The sequence below is a fragment of the Budorcas taxicolor genome, chromosome X, assembly GCF_023091745.1.
Source record: "Budorcas taxicolor isolate Tak-1 chromosome X, Takin1.1, whole genome shotgun sequence".
In the NCBI taxonomy this organism is placed as follows: domain Eukaryota; kingdom Metazoa; phylum Chordata; class Mammalia; order Artiodactyla; family Bovidae; genus Budorcas; species Budorcas taxicolor.
Genome location: NC_068935.1, coordinates 61,585,379 through 61,604,915, shown reverse-complemented (window position 1 = coordinate 61,604,915; position 19,537 = coordinate 61,585,379). Strand labels below are relative to the sequence as shown.

The following is a 19,537-nucleotide window of genomic DNA, read 5'->3' as shown; positions in this document are numbered from 1 at the left end:
TAAAATTACTCTCTTGAGAAAGGTTAATCCTAGCTGTGAAGACAAAGGTATAAAGCAGAGTAATATCAATGACTACTGAAGTGTTTGGCTTGTCCTTCTTGTCTATTTTATTTTCTAAAATTTAGTAAGTTTGTTGATTGTTTGTATCTCTACTTAGCTAATACTAATGTGTCACCAGCACCATCAATTAATATTATTTCTCTATAACATAATCTATGTTCACTGGAGAGAAATAAGAAATAAAAAGAAAACATAAGTTAAAAAAATTAAAGAAGTATAAAACATCATCCACCCAAAGAAAAATAGTACTATTTTGGTATATATTTCTCAAACATCTTTTTCAAATGTTTTTTTCCCCTCTAAAATGGAGTTTGGCAAACTTTTTTCCTGTAAATAATTTAGCCTTTATCATCTGGTGTTGTGACATTTAAATGCTGTTGTAGAGTGAAAGCTACAGAGACTTCCCTGTAGCTCAAATGGTAAAGAATCTGCCTGCAATGTAGGAGACCAGGGTTCAATCCCTGGGTGGGGAAGATTCTCTGGAGAAGGGAATGGCAATCCACTCCAGTACTCTTGCCTGAAGTATCCCATAGACAGAAGAGCCTGGCAGGCTACAGTCCATGGGGTTGCAGAAAGTCGGACATAACTGAGCAACTAACACACACAGACACACACACACAGTAAAGTGCCCACAGATAATTGTAAATGAACAAGTGTGGCTTCTTTATGAACACTGGAATTAGAATTTCATATAATTTTCACATGTCATGAAATATTCTTCTTCTTTTGTTTTCCCCCAATCATTTAAGAACAGAAAAATAATTCTTAGCTTGAAGGCCATACAAAATCAAGTGATGGACTGGATGTGACCTGTGGGCTACAGTTTGAGAAAAATGCAGCTTCATGCTACAGCGAAGAGAATGGATTGAAGGGAAGCCACGTGGAAGGCAGGCAGGACATTTAAAGAGGCAGATGCATTACTTGGGTGAGAAAAGAAAATAGATTGAGAAGCACCTATGGAGTAGAATTTATAGAAGCATGAAGATGGATTGTTTATCTGAATCTTTCCAACAGAAATAAAAAACCATATAATCAGCTCAGTGCTTTGAGAGAAAGGAATACTGTTTACCATATTGTCCTGAAGCTGTAATCTGAAAATCTCTAATGCGTCCAGAAGCCATTCCCAGTGGAATTTGACACTCTGAAATCAAACCAGGGGAGCACAATCGTTAGAAGTGCAGAAACAGAGCTTCACAAATGCAGGTCAATGAGAACACCAAGAAATGCTCATATTTTTTAGTGTATACTACATGGCAAGAATTGGATGCAAGATTTTTATTGTACTATCTCATTTAACTAGTTCCAACAGGAAGGCACTAGAACTACTCAGATTTTGCAACTGAGTAAAGCAAAAACATTACTTTGCCAACAAAGATCTATCTAGTCAAGGCTATGGTTTTTCCAGTAGTCGTGTATGGATGTGAATTGGACTATAAAGAAAGCTGAGCACCAAAGAACTGATGCTTTTGAACTGTGGTGTTAGAGAAGACACTTGAGAGTCCCTTGGACTGCAAGGAGATCCACCCAGTCCATCCTAAAGGAGATCAGTCCTGGGTGTTCATTGGAAGGACTGATGTTGAAGCTGAAACTCCAATACTTTGGCCACCTGATGGGAAGAACTGACTCATTGGAAAAGACCCTGATGCTGGGAAAAATTGAAGGCAGGAGAAGGGGATGAGAGACGATGAGATGGTTGGATGGTATCACCGACTCAATGGACATGAGTTTGAGTAAATTCCGGGAGTTGGTGATGGACAGGGAGGCCTGGCATGCTTTGGTACATGGGGTTGCAAAGAGTCGGACGTGACTGAGCAACTAAACTGAACTGAAAACTAGGGTCCATCCATAAGTATACCAGTGGTTCTCTTCTTGTTGAGGATTAAAACTCAACTTCTTCCAGATGATATATGAGAGTTACACTTCGTAACAGGACCAAAATTAAGCTTCAAAATTTGCTCCTGGAGCTCTTGGGACTTCAGTGTTAAAATGTTCAAAGCTTCAGGCAGATCCGCCCTCCTCTGAGGATTCTGATTTCTGCCCGCAATATTCATTTTAGATTTGGTAATGACTGTGAGCTTGTATGAAGTTCTTGGCAAAGGCCACCCTTCGAGGAGGTGGAAAGCGGTCAAGTGCCCAGTGCCACTCACCCTTGCTGTACACCAGGAAGAGAGTGCTCATTCCAGCTTGTAGGTGCTCGCCAATAAGACATTCTATCCGCCAAGTCCCAACCTTGGATGGTAGCATTTCCACGGTCTCAAAGACACCTTAGCAAAACCAGAAGGCAGAAGAGTGACTTCCTCTCACCAAAATGGGCATAAGATACATCAGATTATGCAGAACATCAGAGGAGATCTAGCCAAGTCAGTTGCACCACTCTTTGACCCAAAGTGCCTGTGATGTAGCCCCTGCAGCTGGAGACTGGAGGTGAAGTTCTGACCCTGGGGAAAGGGTGAGAAAGAGTACCCGGACGCTTCAGGGGTGGAGACGGGAGAAAGCTACTGCATTAGGACTGGCCTGCACTCTCAAGGCTTGGCAGAGCCAGAGGTGGATTTCTCATTGACAAGATGTGGGCTCCCTGCCTCAATGTGTAAAGTAACCCTAGGAGCAAGAAGCTAGAGGTGAATGCTGAGGGGCTGAAGGCTGAGTGATAAGTGACCATCCAGAATAAAGGTAAAATCAACCAAGTCAAGAGGATTTCATGTAAGAGGGTCCCCCAAAGGAGTTTCTGCAGAGCCCCTGAAAGTACCCCACCAGAGAAAGAGTCCTCTTTAAATATCTGCCGTGCTTCCCTGAGAGCTCAGTAAAGAATCTGCCTGCAATGCAGGAGACCTGGGTTTGATCCCTGGGTTGGGAAGATCCCCTGGAGAATGGAAAGGCTACCCACTCCAGTATTCTGGCCTGGAGAATCCCATGGACTATAGTCCATGGGGTCGCAAAGAGTCAGACACAACTGAGCGACTTGCACTTTGACTTTTCACTTTCACTTTAAATATCTGCCAGGTGCAGACAGTGGTGATATCCCTTATCTCTCCCCCCTCCAAGCTACGGTTCAAAGCAGCAACCAGCTAGGAGTGCAGGGGGAAGCATAGGAAGGAGATATTGAGGTTAAAATCAAGTTCTGAAGCTAAAGGCCAAATTAGTGATCTGGAAGAGAAACCTAAGGACATAATGCAAAAAGGTAGGCAAACTGAAGGAAATGAGGGAAACTGAGTCATAGAAGATGAAGAAGTCCATGACTTTTCTAATGAAAGTTCTGCAAGGAAAGAAAACAAAAGGAGGGGGCGGGAATCAGAGAAATGATAAGGAGAAAAATCCTCTAAAGCTTAAGAATGAAATGCATGATTTCAAGCTTAAGAATGAAATGCATGATTTCAGAGCGAAAGGGCCCACTGAATGCCACAGCAGAGCACCTGTCATGAAACCCAGAAGGAGGTGCCTCTTGCTGAAAATCTAGAATAAAACCTTATAAAAGGAAATTCAGAATTTTAATGAAGAATGGAATTTCCCCGGCAGTCCACTGGTTACAACTCCATGTTTCCATTTCATGGGGCGGAGGTTCTATCCCTGGTCAGGGAACTAAGATCCCGCATGCCGTGTGGCACAGCCAAGAAAAAAGGGGGAAATTTTTCTTTGATTAATGTGTTGAAGTGGACATTATGATGTCTGACTTGAATTTTCTTTGTGACGTGAAGTGACTGCAGGCCTGTCCATTACTCAAGAGTCAGCAAGAAAAGTCACTGGGCTTATCAGAATTTTTACACAGAAACAGAAGTTTAGTTCCACTATTAAACCTATTTTTTTTTCTTCCTTCTGTTTTGCCTGCACTGTGAGGTATATGGGATCTTAGTTCCCCGATCAGTGATCAAAACTGTGTGCCCTGTGGTAGAATCACTGAGACCTAGCACTGGATCACCAGGGAAGTTCAGAACCTGTTTTAAAGGAACATTTGAGAATTAAGATGATATTCTGTTTTGATCAACAGTGGGAGCAGTGTTTAATCAAAATTTGTTCCTCATACATAAACCAATCACTCTTTGGGAATCACTAATTGGTGATTGGAACCAATCACTATTGGTGCCCTGTGGGATTCGAGTTGGGAGAAAAATCCTCTTTTTCTAGGAAAGTGCTGGGACATCCATTGTCCATTGATTCTGCTCTGTTTCCTTTACAGCACATTATCTGTATCTTAAATGATCATGTTCGTTTGCTAAGTTCTTTATGACCTCTCTTCTTTGTTCAAGGGACATATCCCCAGGGCCTAGACCTTGAAAGGAGCTCCTCAGCAAGCACAGTAAGTTGAAGACAGAGCGCAAACTGGTTTGTACCTGGGTAGAGATTGTAGACCGCCATTTTATACTCCTCCGTTTTTCGCACAGTGAACACATGGCCACTGAAATGAATGGAATGGATATTTTCATTGCTGCCCATGCTGAGCAGATACCACCTAATCCTTTGATGCTGAGCCATGACTAAGCCAGGGAGTGTATCCATCACGTAGCCATTGATTGCTAGACAAAGAACACAGAGAAAGCTGTTAATGTCTATTGTGCCTGGGTCTTTCCCTCCATTCCAGCCAAAAGGATGGATTCCTAGGAAGATTGCACTCTCATCCATATACTCTCAAATCGTGCAACATCCCAGCCTCAGGTTCCAGGCTCACTTCACAGCAAATGAGATTTGGGTGTGGACTGCATTACCATGGAAGCGATACTTTTCTTGAAAAGTAGGGTCCTCTGGCTGGACATGGCAGGGCGCCACGCAGTTCCTTGCCATGTTTTCAGCAAAGTACCAGCTCTTGGTCTCATCAAAAATGGTGAAAAACAGAGCGAATTCCTGTACTGTCACTTGTCTCCCATGAGCAGCACTCAGCGTGTCCACGCGGCAGATCAGAATGGGGCCAATCAAGCCTGAGTGCACGTCTTTTTCCTGAAAGGAAAGACATTAGTTCTAGGAGCGAATGTTCTCTCACTCAGGAACCAGAGGGGATTTCTCATCAGCTTTTATGACCCTCCACCCCATTCTGCAGCTTCCCATGGGACAATTCTTCCTCTTTAGTAGATTCCTGAGTGATATGCCTAAAACATAAATATGCTGACACCTCCCCTATTGAAAACTTCCCATTATGCTGGGGATAAATCCCACACTTCTTAGCAGCTGACACAAAGAAGACCTTTTCCTTTTTTTTTAACACTTTACTTTTTGGCTGCACCTCAGGGCATGTGGGATCTCAGCTCCTGACCAGGGATTGAACCTGTGTCCCCTGTAGTGAAGGCAGAGTCTTAACCATGAGACTGCCAGGGAAGTTCTGAGACCCTTTCTTTCAAAGCAGGAAAGGGCCAGCACAAAGTAGCCCTGCTTACCAGATCGACATCAGAAAAGTAAGCCCAGGCTTTGCAGTCAAACTCATCTTTGGTGGGTGCCATATGGTGCTGCACTTTCCAAAAGTAGCTTTGGGTTTCATTAGGCTTGACAAACTTTTTTCGAGGTTCTGCTCCTTGTCTCTGATCTCCGTTATAAGAAATAAGGCTAGAATAGAAGGAGTAGGGACGAGAGGCCTGGTTTTTGAAAGTTACCTGCAGAGGAAGAGAGAAAAAGGCAAGTGTTATGTTTTAGGATCTTGTAAAGTTCTTACATCCCTAATAGCAATGCCTATTTAGGGGGTGTTATCCAGGTTTTCAATACCTGGAGGAATCGGTATGTTATTAGAACCCAAACCTAAAGATCTGTGAAAGAAACTGAGACATTTTTCATTTCCACAGTCTTTAAGACATGAACTCACAGTTACAAAGGAGAAAATTGCTAAATCCTTAAAAGAAATTCTAAAGTAAAAGAGAAAATATGACCACAGGGGTTTTAAGGGACCATAACCCCAGGAACTGATCCTCTTAAAGTTCTTCATGACAAATGCCAGGATGATTACATATGCTCCTTATACAAGACTTTTTTTTTTTAAATTAAAAAGTTATACATTTTCATGGGACATATGGAAAGTAAAATTCAAGTCAGAATAAATTCACTCACAATCCTATAATTTTAGAACCTTCTATATCCTTCCTGTAAACAATCAGTTGGGACAATGGATGACTGTTTCTAGAAAAAAAATAAAACTATCTTGATCTTTGGCTCATACAGCGCCAAAGCAAGTTCTAGTCTACAGGAATTATTATTGGATTAAAAAGTTAGATGTTAAGAAATTAAACTGTAAAAGAAAGTTGAAGAAAATATAGGTGATTTTAAGAAAATAAATCTCTGTATAGGAAGGATTTTTATAAACATAAAAGCTATCAAAGTGTCATAAAGGAAAGATTTATGGGTTACTACCTAAAACTTCAAACATATTTTATTTTAAAAATCACTATATATAAAATTGGGCTTTCCTGGTAGCTCAGACAGTAAAGAATCTGCCTGCAATGTGGGAGACGTGGGTTTGATCCTTGGGTTAGGAAGATCCCCTAGAGGAAGGCATGGCAACCCACTCCAGTTTTCTTGTCTGGAGAATCCCATGGACAGAGGAGCCTGGCAGGCTGCAGTCCACAGGGTCATAAAGAGTCAGACACAACATATATAAAATTAAAAGAAAATAAACTTAGAAAAATAGTATTCACTAAAATGACCAATGATCATTAAAATATCAATGATCTATAATATATATGGTAATACAAATTAATAAGAAAAGCATTCGCTCCAAAAATTCAACTATGCAAAGAACATTAACAGATAATTTGTTAGAGAAAGACTTAAAATGTTCCTGTACATTGCACTTCTGGAATTTTATCCTGGGAAAAGAGTTGTGATGACATCATTACTTAAACAGTGGAAAAAAAAGAAACTATCTAAAAGGTTGTTCAAAGAAAAACAGTTAAATAAACCATAAAATCATATAATGAACTAATATTCTTTCAGTTGAAAAACATATGTAGTGTTTTTAATAACATAAAGAATGTTTATAACATTTATTTTAAAAAGTAGAATGATGAATTGTACAATTTTGAATACATAAAGAAAATACATAGGAAAAACATAAGAACATACAGAAAAATGATAATTATGGGGTTATTTTTCAATTTTCATATTTTCTATACTTTAAACTTTTTGAAAGTGTGAAAACAGTATTTTTATAATCAGAAATTAAAAAAACATATATGGATCAATTTTCTTGTAATCCCATTGTCCTCAACTTACCATGATATTGTCTTCCACTTCTGCTCTTATATATGGTCCCAAGAGTCCCAGGTGTTCATTTAATTGTCCACGGTATACGGCCTGAGTAAAGGAGCCATCAGTAAATTCCTCAAATACCACCTTTTTGAACTGAGGGACTCCTCCATTCTGAGACCTGGTGAAAAAAAAGCAGAGGAAAAGCAATATCTTCATGGCCTAGGTGAGCAGAAAAGAGATGCATTTGATAGAACTGATAATGAACTCCTACTTTTGCATTCCAGTCCCGTATAATGAAAAGTACATCATTTTGGGGTGTTAGTTCTAAAAGGTCTTGTAGGTCTTCATAGAACCGTTCAAATTCAGCTTCTTCAGCGTTACTGGTAGGGGCATAGGCTTGGATTACCATGATATTGAATGGTTTGCCTTGGAAATGAACAGAGATCATTCTGTCGTTTTTGAGATTGCATCCAAGTACTGCATTTCAGACTCTTCTGTTGACCATGATGGCTACTCCATTTCTTCTAAGGGATTCCTGCCCACAGTAGTAGATATAATGGTCATCTGAGTTAAATTCACCCATTCCAGTCCACTTTAGTTCGCTGGTTCCTAGAATGTCGATGTTCACTCTTGCCATCTCCTGTTTGACCATTTCCAATTTGCCTTGATTCATGGACCTGACATTCCAGGTTCCTACGCAATATTGCTCTTTACAGCATCGGACCTTGCTTCTAATTCCAGTCGCATCCACAACTGGGTATTGTTTTTGCTTTGGCTCCATCCCTTCATTCTTTCTGGAGTTATTTCTCCACTGATCTCCAGTACATATTGGGCACCTATCGACCCTGGGAGTTCCCCTTTCAGTATCCTATCATTTTGCCTTTTCATACTGTTCATGAGGTTCTCAAGGCAAGAATACTGAAGTGGCTTGCTATTCCCTTCTCCAGTGGACCATATTCTGGAGTAACCGGCAAATTTGGCCTTGGAGTATGGAATGAAGCAGGGCAAAGGCTAACAGAGTTTTGCCAAGAGAACGCACTGGTCATAGCAAACACCCTCTTCCAGCAACACGAGAGAAGATTCTACACATGGACATCACCAAATGGTCAACATCAAAATCAGATTGATTATATTTGCAGCCAAAGATGGAGAAGCTCTATACAGTCCGCAAAAACAAGACCGGGAGCTGACTGTGGCTCAGATCATGAACTCCTTATTGCCAAATTCAGACTTAAATTAAAGAAAGTTGGGAAAACCACTAGACCATTCAGGTATGACCTAAATCAAATCCCTTATGATTATACAGTGGAAGTGAGAAATAGATTTAAGGGACTAGATCTGATAGACAGAGTGCCTGATGAACTATGGATGGAGATTCGTGACACTGTACAGGAGACAGGAATCAAGAGCATCCCCATGGAAAAGAAATGCAAAAAAGCAAAATGGCTGTCTGAGGAGGCCTTACAAATAGCTGTGAAAAGAAGAGAACCAAGAAGCAAAGGAGAAAAGGAAAGATATAAGCATCTGAATGCAGAGTTCCAAAGAATAGCAAGGAGAGATAAGAAAGCCTTCTTCAGCGATCAATGCAAAGAAATAGAGGAAAACAACAGAATGGGAAAGACTAGAGATCTCTTCAAGGAAATTAGAGATACCAAGGAAACATTGCATGCAAAGATGGGCTCGATAAAGGACAGAAATGGTATGGACCTAACAGAAGCAGAAAATATTAAGAAGAGGTGGCAAGAATACACAGAAGAACTGTACAAAAAATATCTTCATGACCAAGATAATCACGATGGTGTGATCACACACCTAGAGCCAGACATCCTGGAATGTGAAGTCAAGTGGGCCTTAGAAAGCATCACTACGAACAAAGCTAGTGGAGGTGATGGAATTCCATTGGAGCTATTTCAAATCCTGAAAGATGATGCTGTGAAAGTGCTGCACTCAATATGCCAGCAAATTTGGAAAACTCAGCAGAGCCACAGGACTGGAAAAGGTCAGTTTTCACTCCAAGCCCAAAGAAAGGCAATGCCAAAGAATGCTCAAACTACCACACAATTGCACTCATCTCACATGCTAGTAAACCAATGCTCCAAATTCTCCAACCCAGGCTTCAGCAATACCTGAACCATGAACTTCCGGATGTTCAAGCTGGTTTTAGAAAAGGCAGAGGAACCAGAGATCAAATTGTCAACATTTGATGGATCATGGAAAAAGCAAAGAGTTCTAGAAAAACATCTATTTCTGCTTTATTGACTATGCCAAAGCCTTTGACTGTGTGGATCACAATAAACTGTGGAAAATTCTGAAAGAGATGGGAATACCAGACCACCTGACCTGCCTCTTGAGAAACATATATGCAGGTCAAGAAGCAACAGTTAGAACTGGACATGGACCAACAGACTAGTTCCAAATAGGAAAAGGAGTACATCAAGACTGTATACTGTCACCCTGCTTATTTAACTTCTATGCAGAGTACATCATGAGAAACGCTGGGCTGGAAGAAGCACAAGCTGGAATCAAGATTGCCGGGAGAAGTATCAATAACCTGAGATATGCAGATGACACCACCGTTATGGCAGAAAGTGAGGAGGAACTAAAAAGCCTCTTGATGAAAGTGAAAGAGGAGAGTGAAAAAGTTGGCTTAAAGCTCAACATTCAGAAAACGAAGATCATGGCATCTGGTCCCATCACTTCACGGCAAATAGATGGGGAGACAGTAGAAACAGTGTCAGAATTTTTTCTGGGCTCCAAAATCACTGCAGATGGTGACCGCGGCCATGAAATTAAAAGATGCTTATGCCTTGGAAGGAAAGTTATGACCAACCTAAATAGCATATTAAAAAGCAGAGATATTACTTTGCCAACAAAAGTCCGTCTAGTGAAGGCTATGGTTTTTCCAGTGGTCATGTATGGATGTGACAGTTGGACTGTGAAGAAAGCTGAGCACCAAAGAATTGATGCTTTTGAAGTGTGGTGTTGGAGAAGACTCTTGAGAGTCCCTTGGACTGCAAGGAGATCCAACCAGTCCATTCTAAAGGAGATCAGTCCTGGATGTTCTTTGGAAGGAATGATGCTGAAGCTGAAACTCCAAGTTTGGCCACCTCATGCAAAGAGTTGACTCATTGGAAAAGACCCTGATGCTGGGAGAGATTGAGGGCAGGAGGAGAAGGGGACGACAGAGGATGAGATGGCTGGATGGCATCACCGACTTGATGGACATGAGTTTCAGTGAACTCCAGGAGTTGGTGATGGACATGGAGGCCTGGTGTGCTGTGATTCATGGGGTCGCAAAGATTCAGACCTGACTGAGCGACTGAACTGAACTGAACTGAACTGATGATGAATTGGAAGTGTCATGGGGAGGGGAAGGGATAAAGAGGGATTAAAGATAACTTCTAGGTTTCTAATTTGGGCAAATGAATGGATGGTGATGCAATTCATTTAGCTGGAGAACCCTAGCAGAGTAGGTTGGGGTATACAGTTTGGATACATATGATTTATACTGGCAAATTCACAGAGATCAGGAGTCCAAAAGAGGGGTCTGGATGAAGATCAACCATATTTAGGTAATATCCAAATCATGCAATATGTGTTCGTCACTCAGTCATCTCTGGTCTGACACTTTGCAATTCAATGGACTGTAGCATGCCCAGTCTCCTCTGTCCATGGAATTCTCCAGGCAAGAATACTGGAGTGGGTTGCCATTTTCTTCTCCAGGGTATCTTCCTGACCCAGGGATTGAACCTAGGTCACCTGCATTGCAAGTGGGTTCTTTACTGTCTGAGCCACCATGGAAGCCCTTACACATGCAAGTGGCTTATCAAAGTGGTCAGTTTTGTTATGTCCTCGTCTTACTCGACATCTAAGTAACATGTTTCGTAGTTGATCACTCTGTCCCCCTTGACATACTCTTCAGGCTTCTCTAGTATGTGAGATCCATGAAAGCAGGGGGGTTTGTCTGTTTTGTCCACTGCTGTACTCTCAGCTGCTGGAACACGTGCCTGGCACATAGTAGGTGCTCAGAAAATATATGTTGAATGTTGAATGGATGTAGGGTTTATAAACATATTCTAAATATGAGAGCCTCAGTGTTCAGTCCTTGGGCCACTTTTTTTTACTTTTTTAAAATTCTGTTAAAATTGTGAACTTAAAATGCATGAAACATAAATGCTTTTGGTTCAAAAATGCAACCACTACCAAGATCAAGAACTTTGCCAGAAGCCCAGAAGTCTCACTGTTATCTGCCTTTCCAATCACATCCTTTCTGTTTCCACTAAAGGTAAACCCCATTCTGATGTTTATAAATATTTATTTCATTTTGTTCATAATTGTACCAATTATGTCTACATATCTAAAGCATATAGTTTATTTTTGCCTGTTTTTGAAGTATGCAAATGGAATCATATTGCATAGATTCTTTAGTTTCTAGCTTCTTTTACTGAGCATTATAGTTGTGATTCATCTTCATTGTGTGTAGCTACAGTTTGTTCATGTGTATTGTTGTATAGTATTCCATTCTGCAAATATAACACAATCATGGGCACTGGAGTTGTTTGTAATTTTTGGTGCTTATACATAGTCCTGCTATGAATCTTCAAATACACGTCTTTTGATAAACATATATATGCATTTCTGTTGGGCACATATCTAGGAGTGGAATTGCTGAGTATGCATATGTTCAGCTTTGGTATATACTGTTGTTGTTTAGTCTCCAAATCATATCTGACTCTTTTTGCAATTCCCTGGACTGTAGCCTGCCACACTCCTCTGTCCATGGGATTTCCCAGGCAAGAATACTGGAGTGGGTTGCCATTTCCTCCTCCAGGAGATCTTCCCAAACCAGGGATCGAACCTGTGTCTCTTATGTCTCCTGCATTGGCAGGTGAGTTCTTTACCATTAGCACCACCTGGGGAGCCCAGGCAGATAATACCACACTGTTTTGCCAAGTGGTTGTATCATTTTCCATTTTCATCAGCAATGTATGAGACTTCCATTTGCTCCAAATCTTCATAGACACTTGATATTGACTGTATTTTTGCATCTTGGGCCATTCTAATGGTTAGATAGCAGTGTGTATGAGGTTTTGTTTTGCATTTCCTGGTTAATAATGAGGTTAATTAAGCATCTTTTATTATGGGTAGTAGTCATTTGGATTTCCTCTTTTGTGGCATGCCTACACAAGCTTATTTTTTTTTTCCCTGTATTTTGCCAATTTTTCTATTGAGAAATCTGATTTTTTTCTTATTGATTCAAAGGAGTACTCTATATATTCTTGATGTAAGTCTTTGATGGTCTTTTGTGCTGCAAACATCTTTCCTTCTGTGGCTAATTTTCCATTCCCTTTTTCTTATCTCATGATGAGCATAAGTTGGTAATTTTAATGTAGTGAAATTTATTTAAAATTTTCATAGTTAATTATTTTTGTATCTTAATATCAATTATTTCTTTTCTTACCCTGACATTGTTGAGATATTCTCTTATTTTTTCTTTCTAAGAGGTTTATGGTTTTACATTTATATTTAGGCTTGGAACCCACAGTGAGTGGATTTTTGAGCCTGGTATGAATTAGGGATCCAATTTAATGTTTTTCCATATGTATATCAAATATTTCCAGCATATTTATTGAAAACTGTTCTTCTGTGACACCTTTTGCATAAGTCAAATGCCTATATATGTGTGAATCTAGTTTTGCATTTCCTGTTCTGTTTCACTGACTTATTTGTTTACTCCTATGCCAATTATTACTCAGTTCAGTTCAGTTGCTCAGTTGTGTCTGACTCTTCACGACCCCGTGGACTGCAGCACACCAGGCTTCCCTGTCCATTGGCAACTCCTGGAGCTTGCTCAAACTCATGTCTATCCAGTCAGTGATGCCATTCAACCATCTCATCCTCTGTCATCCCCTTCTCCTCCTGCCTTCAGTCTTTCCCAGCATCAGGGTCTTTTCCAATGAGTCAGTTCTTCACATCAGGTGGCCGGAGTATTGGAGCTTCAGCTTCAGCATCAGTCCTTCCAATGAATATTCAGGAGTGATTTCCATTAGGATTGACTGATTTGATCTCCATGCATTCCAAGGGATTCTCAAGAGTTTTCTCCAACACCATAGTTCAAAAGCATCAATTCTTCGGTTCTCAGTTTTCTTTATAGTCCAGCTATTACATTACCATAGCTTTAAAATAAGTCTCAATGTGTTATATAGCAATTCTTCCTATCTTGTTCCTTTTCTTCAAGAGGGTCTTGGCTAGGGACTTCCCCAGTACTCCAATGTTTTAACTGCTTGAGTGTTCAGTACAGTATTGAATAGAAGTGATGATAATGAAAAGTGGTGATTTGTTCCTGATATCTAAAGGAAAGCTTTCAATGGATCAGCATTAAATATGATGCTTGGTGTACATTTTTGTAGATACTCTTTCTCAAGATAAAGTAATTTATTTCTATTTTACATATATGACACCTTACATATATTTGTAATGAATTAAAATTTCTTGTTTTGTGGCACAGCATCAGTTCAGTTCAGTTCAGTTCAGTCACTCAGTCATGTCTGACTCTTTGAGACCCCATGAATCACAGCACGCCAGGCCTCCCTGTCCATCACCAACTCCCGGAGTTCACTCAGACTCACATCCATCGAGTCAGTGATGCCACCCAGCCATCTCATACTCTGTCGCCCCCTTCTCCTCCTGCCCCCAATCCCTCCCAGCATCAGAGCCTTTTCCAATGAGTCAACTCTTTGCATGAGGTGGCCAAAGTACTGGAGTTTCAGCTTTAGCATCATTCCTTCCAAAGAAATTCCAGGGTTGATCTCCTTCAGAATGGACTGGTTTGATATGATCTACTTTATTAAATACTCCATGTGAACTTGAAAAAATGTTAAAGCTGCACTTGCTGGGTGTGATTTTTTTTACTTTATTTATTTTTGGCTGCTCTGGGTCTTCACTTCCGCTTATGTGCTTTCTTTAGTTTTGGAGAATGTAGGCTACTCTCTAGTTGCAGTGCATGGGCTTCTCATTGTAGTGGCTTCTCTTGTTGCAGAGCATGGGTTCTAGAGCATGGGCTCAGTAGTTGTTGTGCATGGGCTTAGTTGCCCCAAGGCATGTGGAATTGTCCCAGACTGGGGTAGAACCCATATCCCCGGCATTGACAGGTGGACTGTCAACCGCTGGACCACCAGGGAAGTCCCTGGGTGTGCTTTGTTAATTGTGTTCAAATCTTCTACAGTTGACCCTTGACCAACAAGGGGATTAATCTGAGTATAATTTATAGTTAGCCCTCTCTATCTTTGGTTCCTTGGTATCTAAGGATGCAAGCAACTTCAGACTGTATAGTACTGTAGTATTTACTACCGAAAAATAGATTCGTTTAAGTTGACCCTCTTCGTTCAAACTGGTGTTGTTTAAGAGTCAACTTCTTTACTGATGTTTTGGACATCAGTTAAGTTCAGTTGCTCAGTCGTGTTCGGCTCTTTGTGACCCCATGGGCTGCAGCACGCCAGGCCTCCCTGTTCATCACCAACTCCTGGAGTTTACTCAAACTCATGTCCATTGAGTCAGTGATGCCATCCAACCATCTCATCCTCTGTCAACCCCTTCTCCTCCTGCCCTTAATTCTTCCCAGCATCAGGGTCTTTTCCAATGAGTCAGTTCTTCACATCAGGTGGCCAAAGTATTGGAGTTTCAGCTTCAGCATCAGTCCTTCCAATGAATATTCAGGACTGATTTCCTTTAGGATGGACTGGTTGGATCTCCTTGTAGTCCAGGGACTCTCAGGTGTCTTCTCCAACACCACAGTTCAAAAGTATCAATTCTTTGGTGCTCAGGTTTAGTTTTTTTTTCTTTTTTTGACGTTTATAAAATGATTTATTTTGCATATTTATTATTATACTTGTTAAGAGATTTATTTCTGTTTTGCTTCATTTCTTTTATTTTGTTTTTTCTCCTGTCTTTTTAACGTAAATTTCTTTATTTTAAGTGGAGGCTAATTACTTTACAACATTGCATTGGCTTTGCCATACATCAACATGAATCTGCCATGGGTGTACTCATGTTCCCAATCCTGAACCCACCTCCCACCTGCCTCCCTATACCATCCCTCTGGGTCATCCCAGTGCACCAGCCCCGGGCATCCTGTATCATGCATCAAGCCTGGTCTGGCGATTTGTTTCACATATGATATTATACATGTTTCAATGCCATTCTCCCAAATCATCCAACCCTCGCCCTCTCCCACAGAGTCCAAAAGACTCTTCTATACACCTGTGTCTCTTTTGCTGTCTCGCATACAGGGTTATTGTTACCATCTTTCTAAATTCCATATATATGCGTTGGTATACTCTATCGGTATTTTTCTTTCTGGCTTACTTCACTCTGTATAATAGGCTCCAGTTTCATCCACCTCATTAGAACTGATTCAAATGTATTTTTTTAATGGCTGAGTAATACTCCATTGTGTATGTGTACCACAGCTTTCTTATCCATTCATCTGCTGATGAACATCTAGGTTGCTTCCGTGTTCTGGCTATTATAAACAGTGCTGCGATGAACATTGGGGTACACGTGTCTGTTACAATTCTTGTTTCCTCACTGTGTATGCCCAGCAGTGGGATTGCTGGGTCATATGGCACTTCTATGTCCAGTTTTTAAAGGAATCTCCACACTGTTCTCCATAGTGGCTGTACTAGTTTGCATTCCCACCAACAGTGTAAGAGGATTCCCTTTTCTCCACACCCTCTCCAACATTTATTGCTTGTAGACTTTTGGATAGCAGCCATTCTGACTGGTGTGAAATGGTACCTCATTGTGGTTTTGATTTGCATTTCTCTGATAATGAGTGATGTTGAGCATCTTTTCATGTGTTTGTTAGCCATCTGTATGTCTTCTTTGGAGAAATGTCTGGTTAATACTTTGGCCCATTTTTTGATTGGGCCGTTTATTTTTCTGGAATTGAGCTGCAGGAGTTGCTTGTATATTTTTGAGATTAGTTCTTTGTCAGTTGCTTCATTTGCTATTATTTTCTCCCATTCTGAAGGCTGTCTTTTCACCTTGCTTATATTTTCCTTTGTTGTGCAGAAGCTTTTAATTTTAATTAGGTCCCATTTGTTTATTTTTGCTTTTATTTCCAATATTCTGGGAGGTGGGTCATAGAGGATCCTGCTGTGATTTATGTCGAAGAGTGTTTTGCCTATGTTCTCCTCTAGGAGTTTTATGGTTTCTGGTCTTGCGTTTAGATCTTTGATCCATTTTGAGTTTATTTCTGTGTGTGGTGTTAGAAAGTGTTCCAGTTTCATCCTTTTACAAGTGGTTGACCAGTTTTCCCAGAACCATTTGTTAAAGAGATTGTCTTTTCTCCATTGTATATTCTTGCCTCCTCTGTCAAAGATAAGGTGTCCATAGGTGCCTGGATTTATCTCTGGGCTTTCTATTTTGTTCCATTGATCTATATTTCTGTCTTTGTGCCAGTACCATACTGTCTTGATGACTGTGGCTTTGTAGTAGAGCCTGAAGTCAGGCAGGTTGCTTCCTCCAGTTCCATTCTTCTTTCTCAAGATTGCTTTGGCTATTCGAAGTTTTTTTGTATTTCCATACAAATTGTGAAATTATTTGTTCTAGCTCTGTGAAAAATACCATTGGTAGCTCGATAAGGATTGCACTGAACCTATAGATTGCTTTGGGTAGTATACTCATTTTCACTGTATTGATTCTTCTGATCCATAAATACGGTATATTTCTCCATCTATTCGGAGAAGGCAATGGCACCCTACTCCAGTACTCTTGCCTGGAAAATCCCATGGACGGAGGAGCCTGGAAGGCTGCAGTCCATGGGGTCGCTGAGGGTCAGACATGACTGAGCAACTTCACTTTTACTTTTCACTTTCATGCATTGGAGAAGGAAATGGCAACCCACTCCAGTGTTCTTGCCTGGAGAATCCCAGGGACGGGGGAGCCTGGTGGGCTGCCATCTATGTGGTTGCACAGAGTCAGACACGACTGAAGCGACTCAGCAGCAGCAGCTCCATCCATTAGTGTCCTCTTCGATTTCTTTCACCAGTGTTTTATAGTTTTCTATACTTAGTTTCTTTAGGTAGATATACTCCTAAGTATTTTATTTCTTTCGTTGCAATGATGAATGGAATTGTTTCCTTAATTTCTCTTTCCATTTTCTCATTATTAGTATATAGGAATGCATGGGATTTCTGTGTTGATTTTATATCCGGCAACTTTACTGTATTCATTGATTAGCTCTAGTAATTTTCTGGTGGAGTCTTCAGGGTTTTCTATGTAGAGGATCATGTCATCTACAAACAGTGAGAGTTTTACTTCTTTTCCAATCTGGATTCCTTTTATTTCTTTTTTCTGCTCTGATTGCTGTGGCCAAAACTTCCAAAACTATGTTGAACAATAGTGGTGAGAGTGGGTACCCTTGTCTTGTTCCTGACTTTAGGGGAAATGCTTTCAATTTTTCACCATTGAGGATAATGTTTGCTGTGGGTTTGTCATATATAGCTTTTATTATGTTGAGGAATGTTCCTTCTATTCCTGCTTTCTGGAGGGTTTTTATCATAAATGGATGTTGAATTTTGTCAAAGGCTTTCTCTGAATCTATTGAGATAATCATATGGTTTTAATCTTTCAATTTGTTAATGTGGTGTATTACATTGATTGATTTGTGGATATTGAAGAATGCTTGCATCCCTGGGATAAAGCCCACTTGGTCTTTTTAATATGTTGTTGCATTCTGTCTGCTAGAATTTTGTTAAGGAATTTTGCATCTATGTTCATCAGTGATATTGGCCTGTAGTTTTCTTTTTTTGTGCCATCTTTGTCAGGTTTTGGTATTAGGGTGATGGTGGCCTCATAGAATGACTTTGGAAATTTACTTTCCTCTGCAATTTTCTAGAAGAGCTTGAGTAGGATAGGTGTTAGCTCTTCTCTCAGTTTCTGGTAGAATTCAGCTGTGAAGCCATCTGGACCTGGGGTTTTGTTTGTTGGAAGATTTCTGATTACAGTTTCAATTTCTGTGCTTGTGATGGGTCTGTTAAGATTTTCTATTTCTTCCTGGTTCAGTTTTGGAAAGTTGTACTTTTCTAAGAATTTGTCCATTTCTTCCAAGTTGTCCATTTTATTGGCATATAATTGCTGATAGTAGTCTCTTAAGATCCTTTGTATTTCTGTGTTCTGTTGTGATCTTTCCATTTTCATTTCTAATTTTATTGCTTTGATTTTTCTCCCTTTATTTCTTGATGAGTCTGGCTAATGGTTTGTCAATTTTATTTATCCTCTCAAAGAACCAGCTTTTGGCTTTGTTGATTTTTGCTATGGTCTCTTTTGTTTCTTTTACATTTATTTCTGCCCTAATTTTTAAGATTTCTTTCCTTCTACTAACCCTGGGGTTCTTCATTTCTTCCATATAGTCCAACTCTCACATCCATACATGACTATTGGAAAAACCATAGTCTTTACTAGATGGACCTTTGTTGGCAAAGTAATGTCTTTGCTTTTTAATATGCCATCTAAGTTGGTCATAACTTTCCTTCCAAGGAGCAAGCATCTTTTAATTTCAAGGCTTCAGTCGCCATCTGTGGTGATTTTGGAACCCCCCAAAATAAAGTCTGACACTGTCTCCCCATCTATTTGCCATGAAGTGATGGGACCAGATGCCATGATCTTTGTTTTCTGAATGTTGAGCTTTAAGCCAACTTTTCCACTCTCCTCTTTCACTTTCATCAAGAGGCTCTTTAGTTCTTCCTCGCTTTCTGCCATAAGGGTGGTGTCATCTGCATATCTGGACATCAATGCTTTTTAAATCAGCTGTCTCTAAAAACAATTGGAAATTTATCTATTCTCTAATTCTGTCAAGTTTTACTTGGTGTATTTTAAAGCTATATTATAAGTGAAGTGAAGTCGCTCAGTTGTGTCTGGCTCTTTGCAACCCCGTGGACTGTAGCCCACTAGGCTACCCTCCTCCATGGGATTCTCCAGGCAAGAACACTGGAGTGGGGTGCCATTTCCTTCTCCATATTATACGGTTCATAGTAACTTAATAATGTATGGCTGCCTATTGAACTGGCTCTATTATTATTATAACATTTCCTCTTTATCTCTACGGAACTCTTGCTTTAAAGTTTACATTCCGAAATGGAGCAGGACTCTATGATCCTTGCCCCTCCCCACCATGTCTTCTGCCTGCCTTTTGCCTGTGGAAAACTTTAGTCAAAGAATAAATTTAATCAGAGAAGTGAGAAATGCTGAAACAAAGGGAAATAGTCTAAGGAGACTAAATAATAAGCATGTAGTTATTAAGCATAGTCAAGGACCT

At 40.2% G+C, this 19,537-nt stretch overlaps 1 protein-coding gene across 1 annotated transcript in view; it reads right to left on the bottom strand.

Moving 5' to 3' along the window:
• F8 (coagulation factor VIII) overlaps positions 1-19,537 on the bottom strand; it is a 141,253-nt gene that overhangs the window by 23,375 nt on the left and 98,341 nt on the right. The window contains exons 15-20 of the mRNA XM_052663089.1: positions 7,243-7,396; positions 5,421-5,633; positions 4,758-4,986; positions 4,386-4,568; positions 2,208-2,324; positions 1,130-1,201 (exon numbers count right to left, since the gene is read on the bottom strand). Coding sequence (XP_052519049.1) covers positions 1,130-1,201; positions 2,208-2,324; positions 4,386-4,568; positions 4,758-4,986; positions 5,421-5,633; positions 7,243-7,396 — 968 coding nt within the window. The remainder of the gene's footprint in view (positions 1-1,129; positions 1,202-2,207; positions 2,325-4,385; positions 4,569-4,757; positions 4,987-5,420; positions 5,634-7,242; positions 7,397-19,537) is intronic.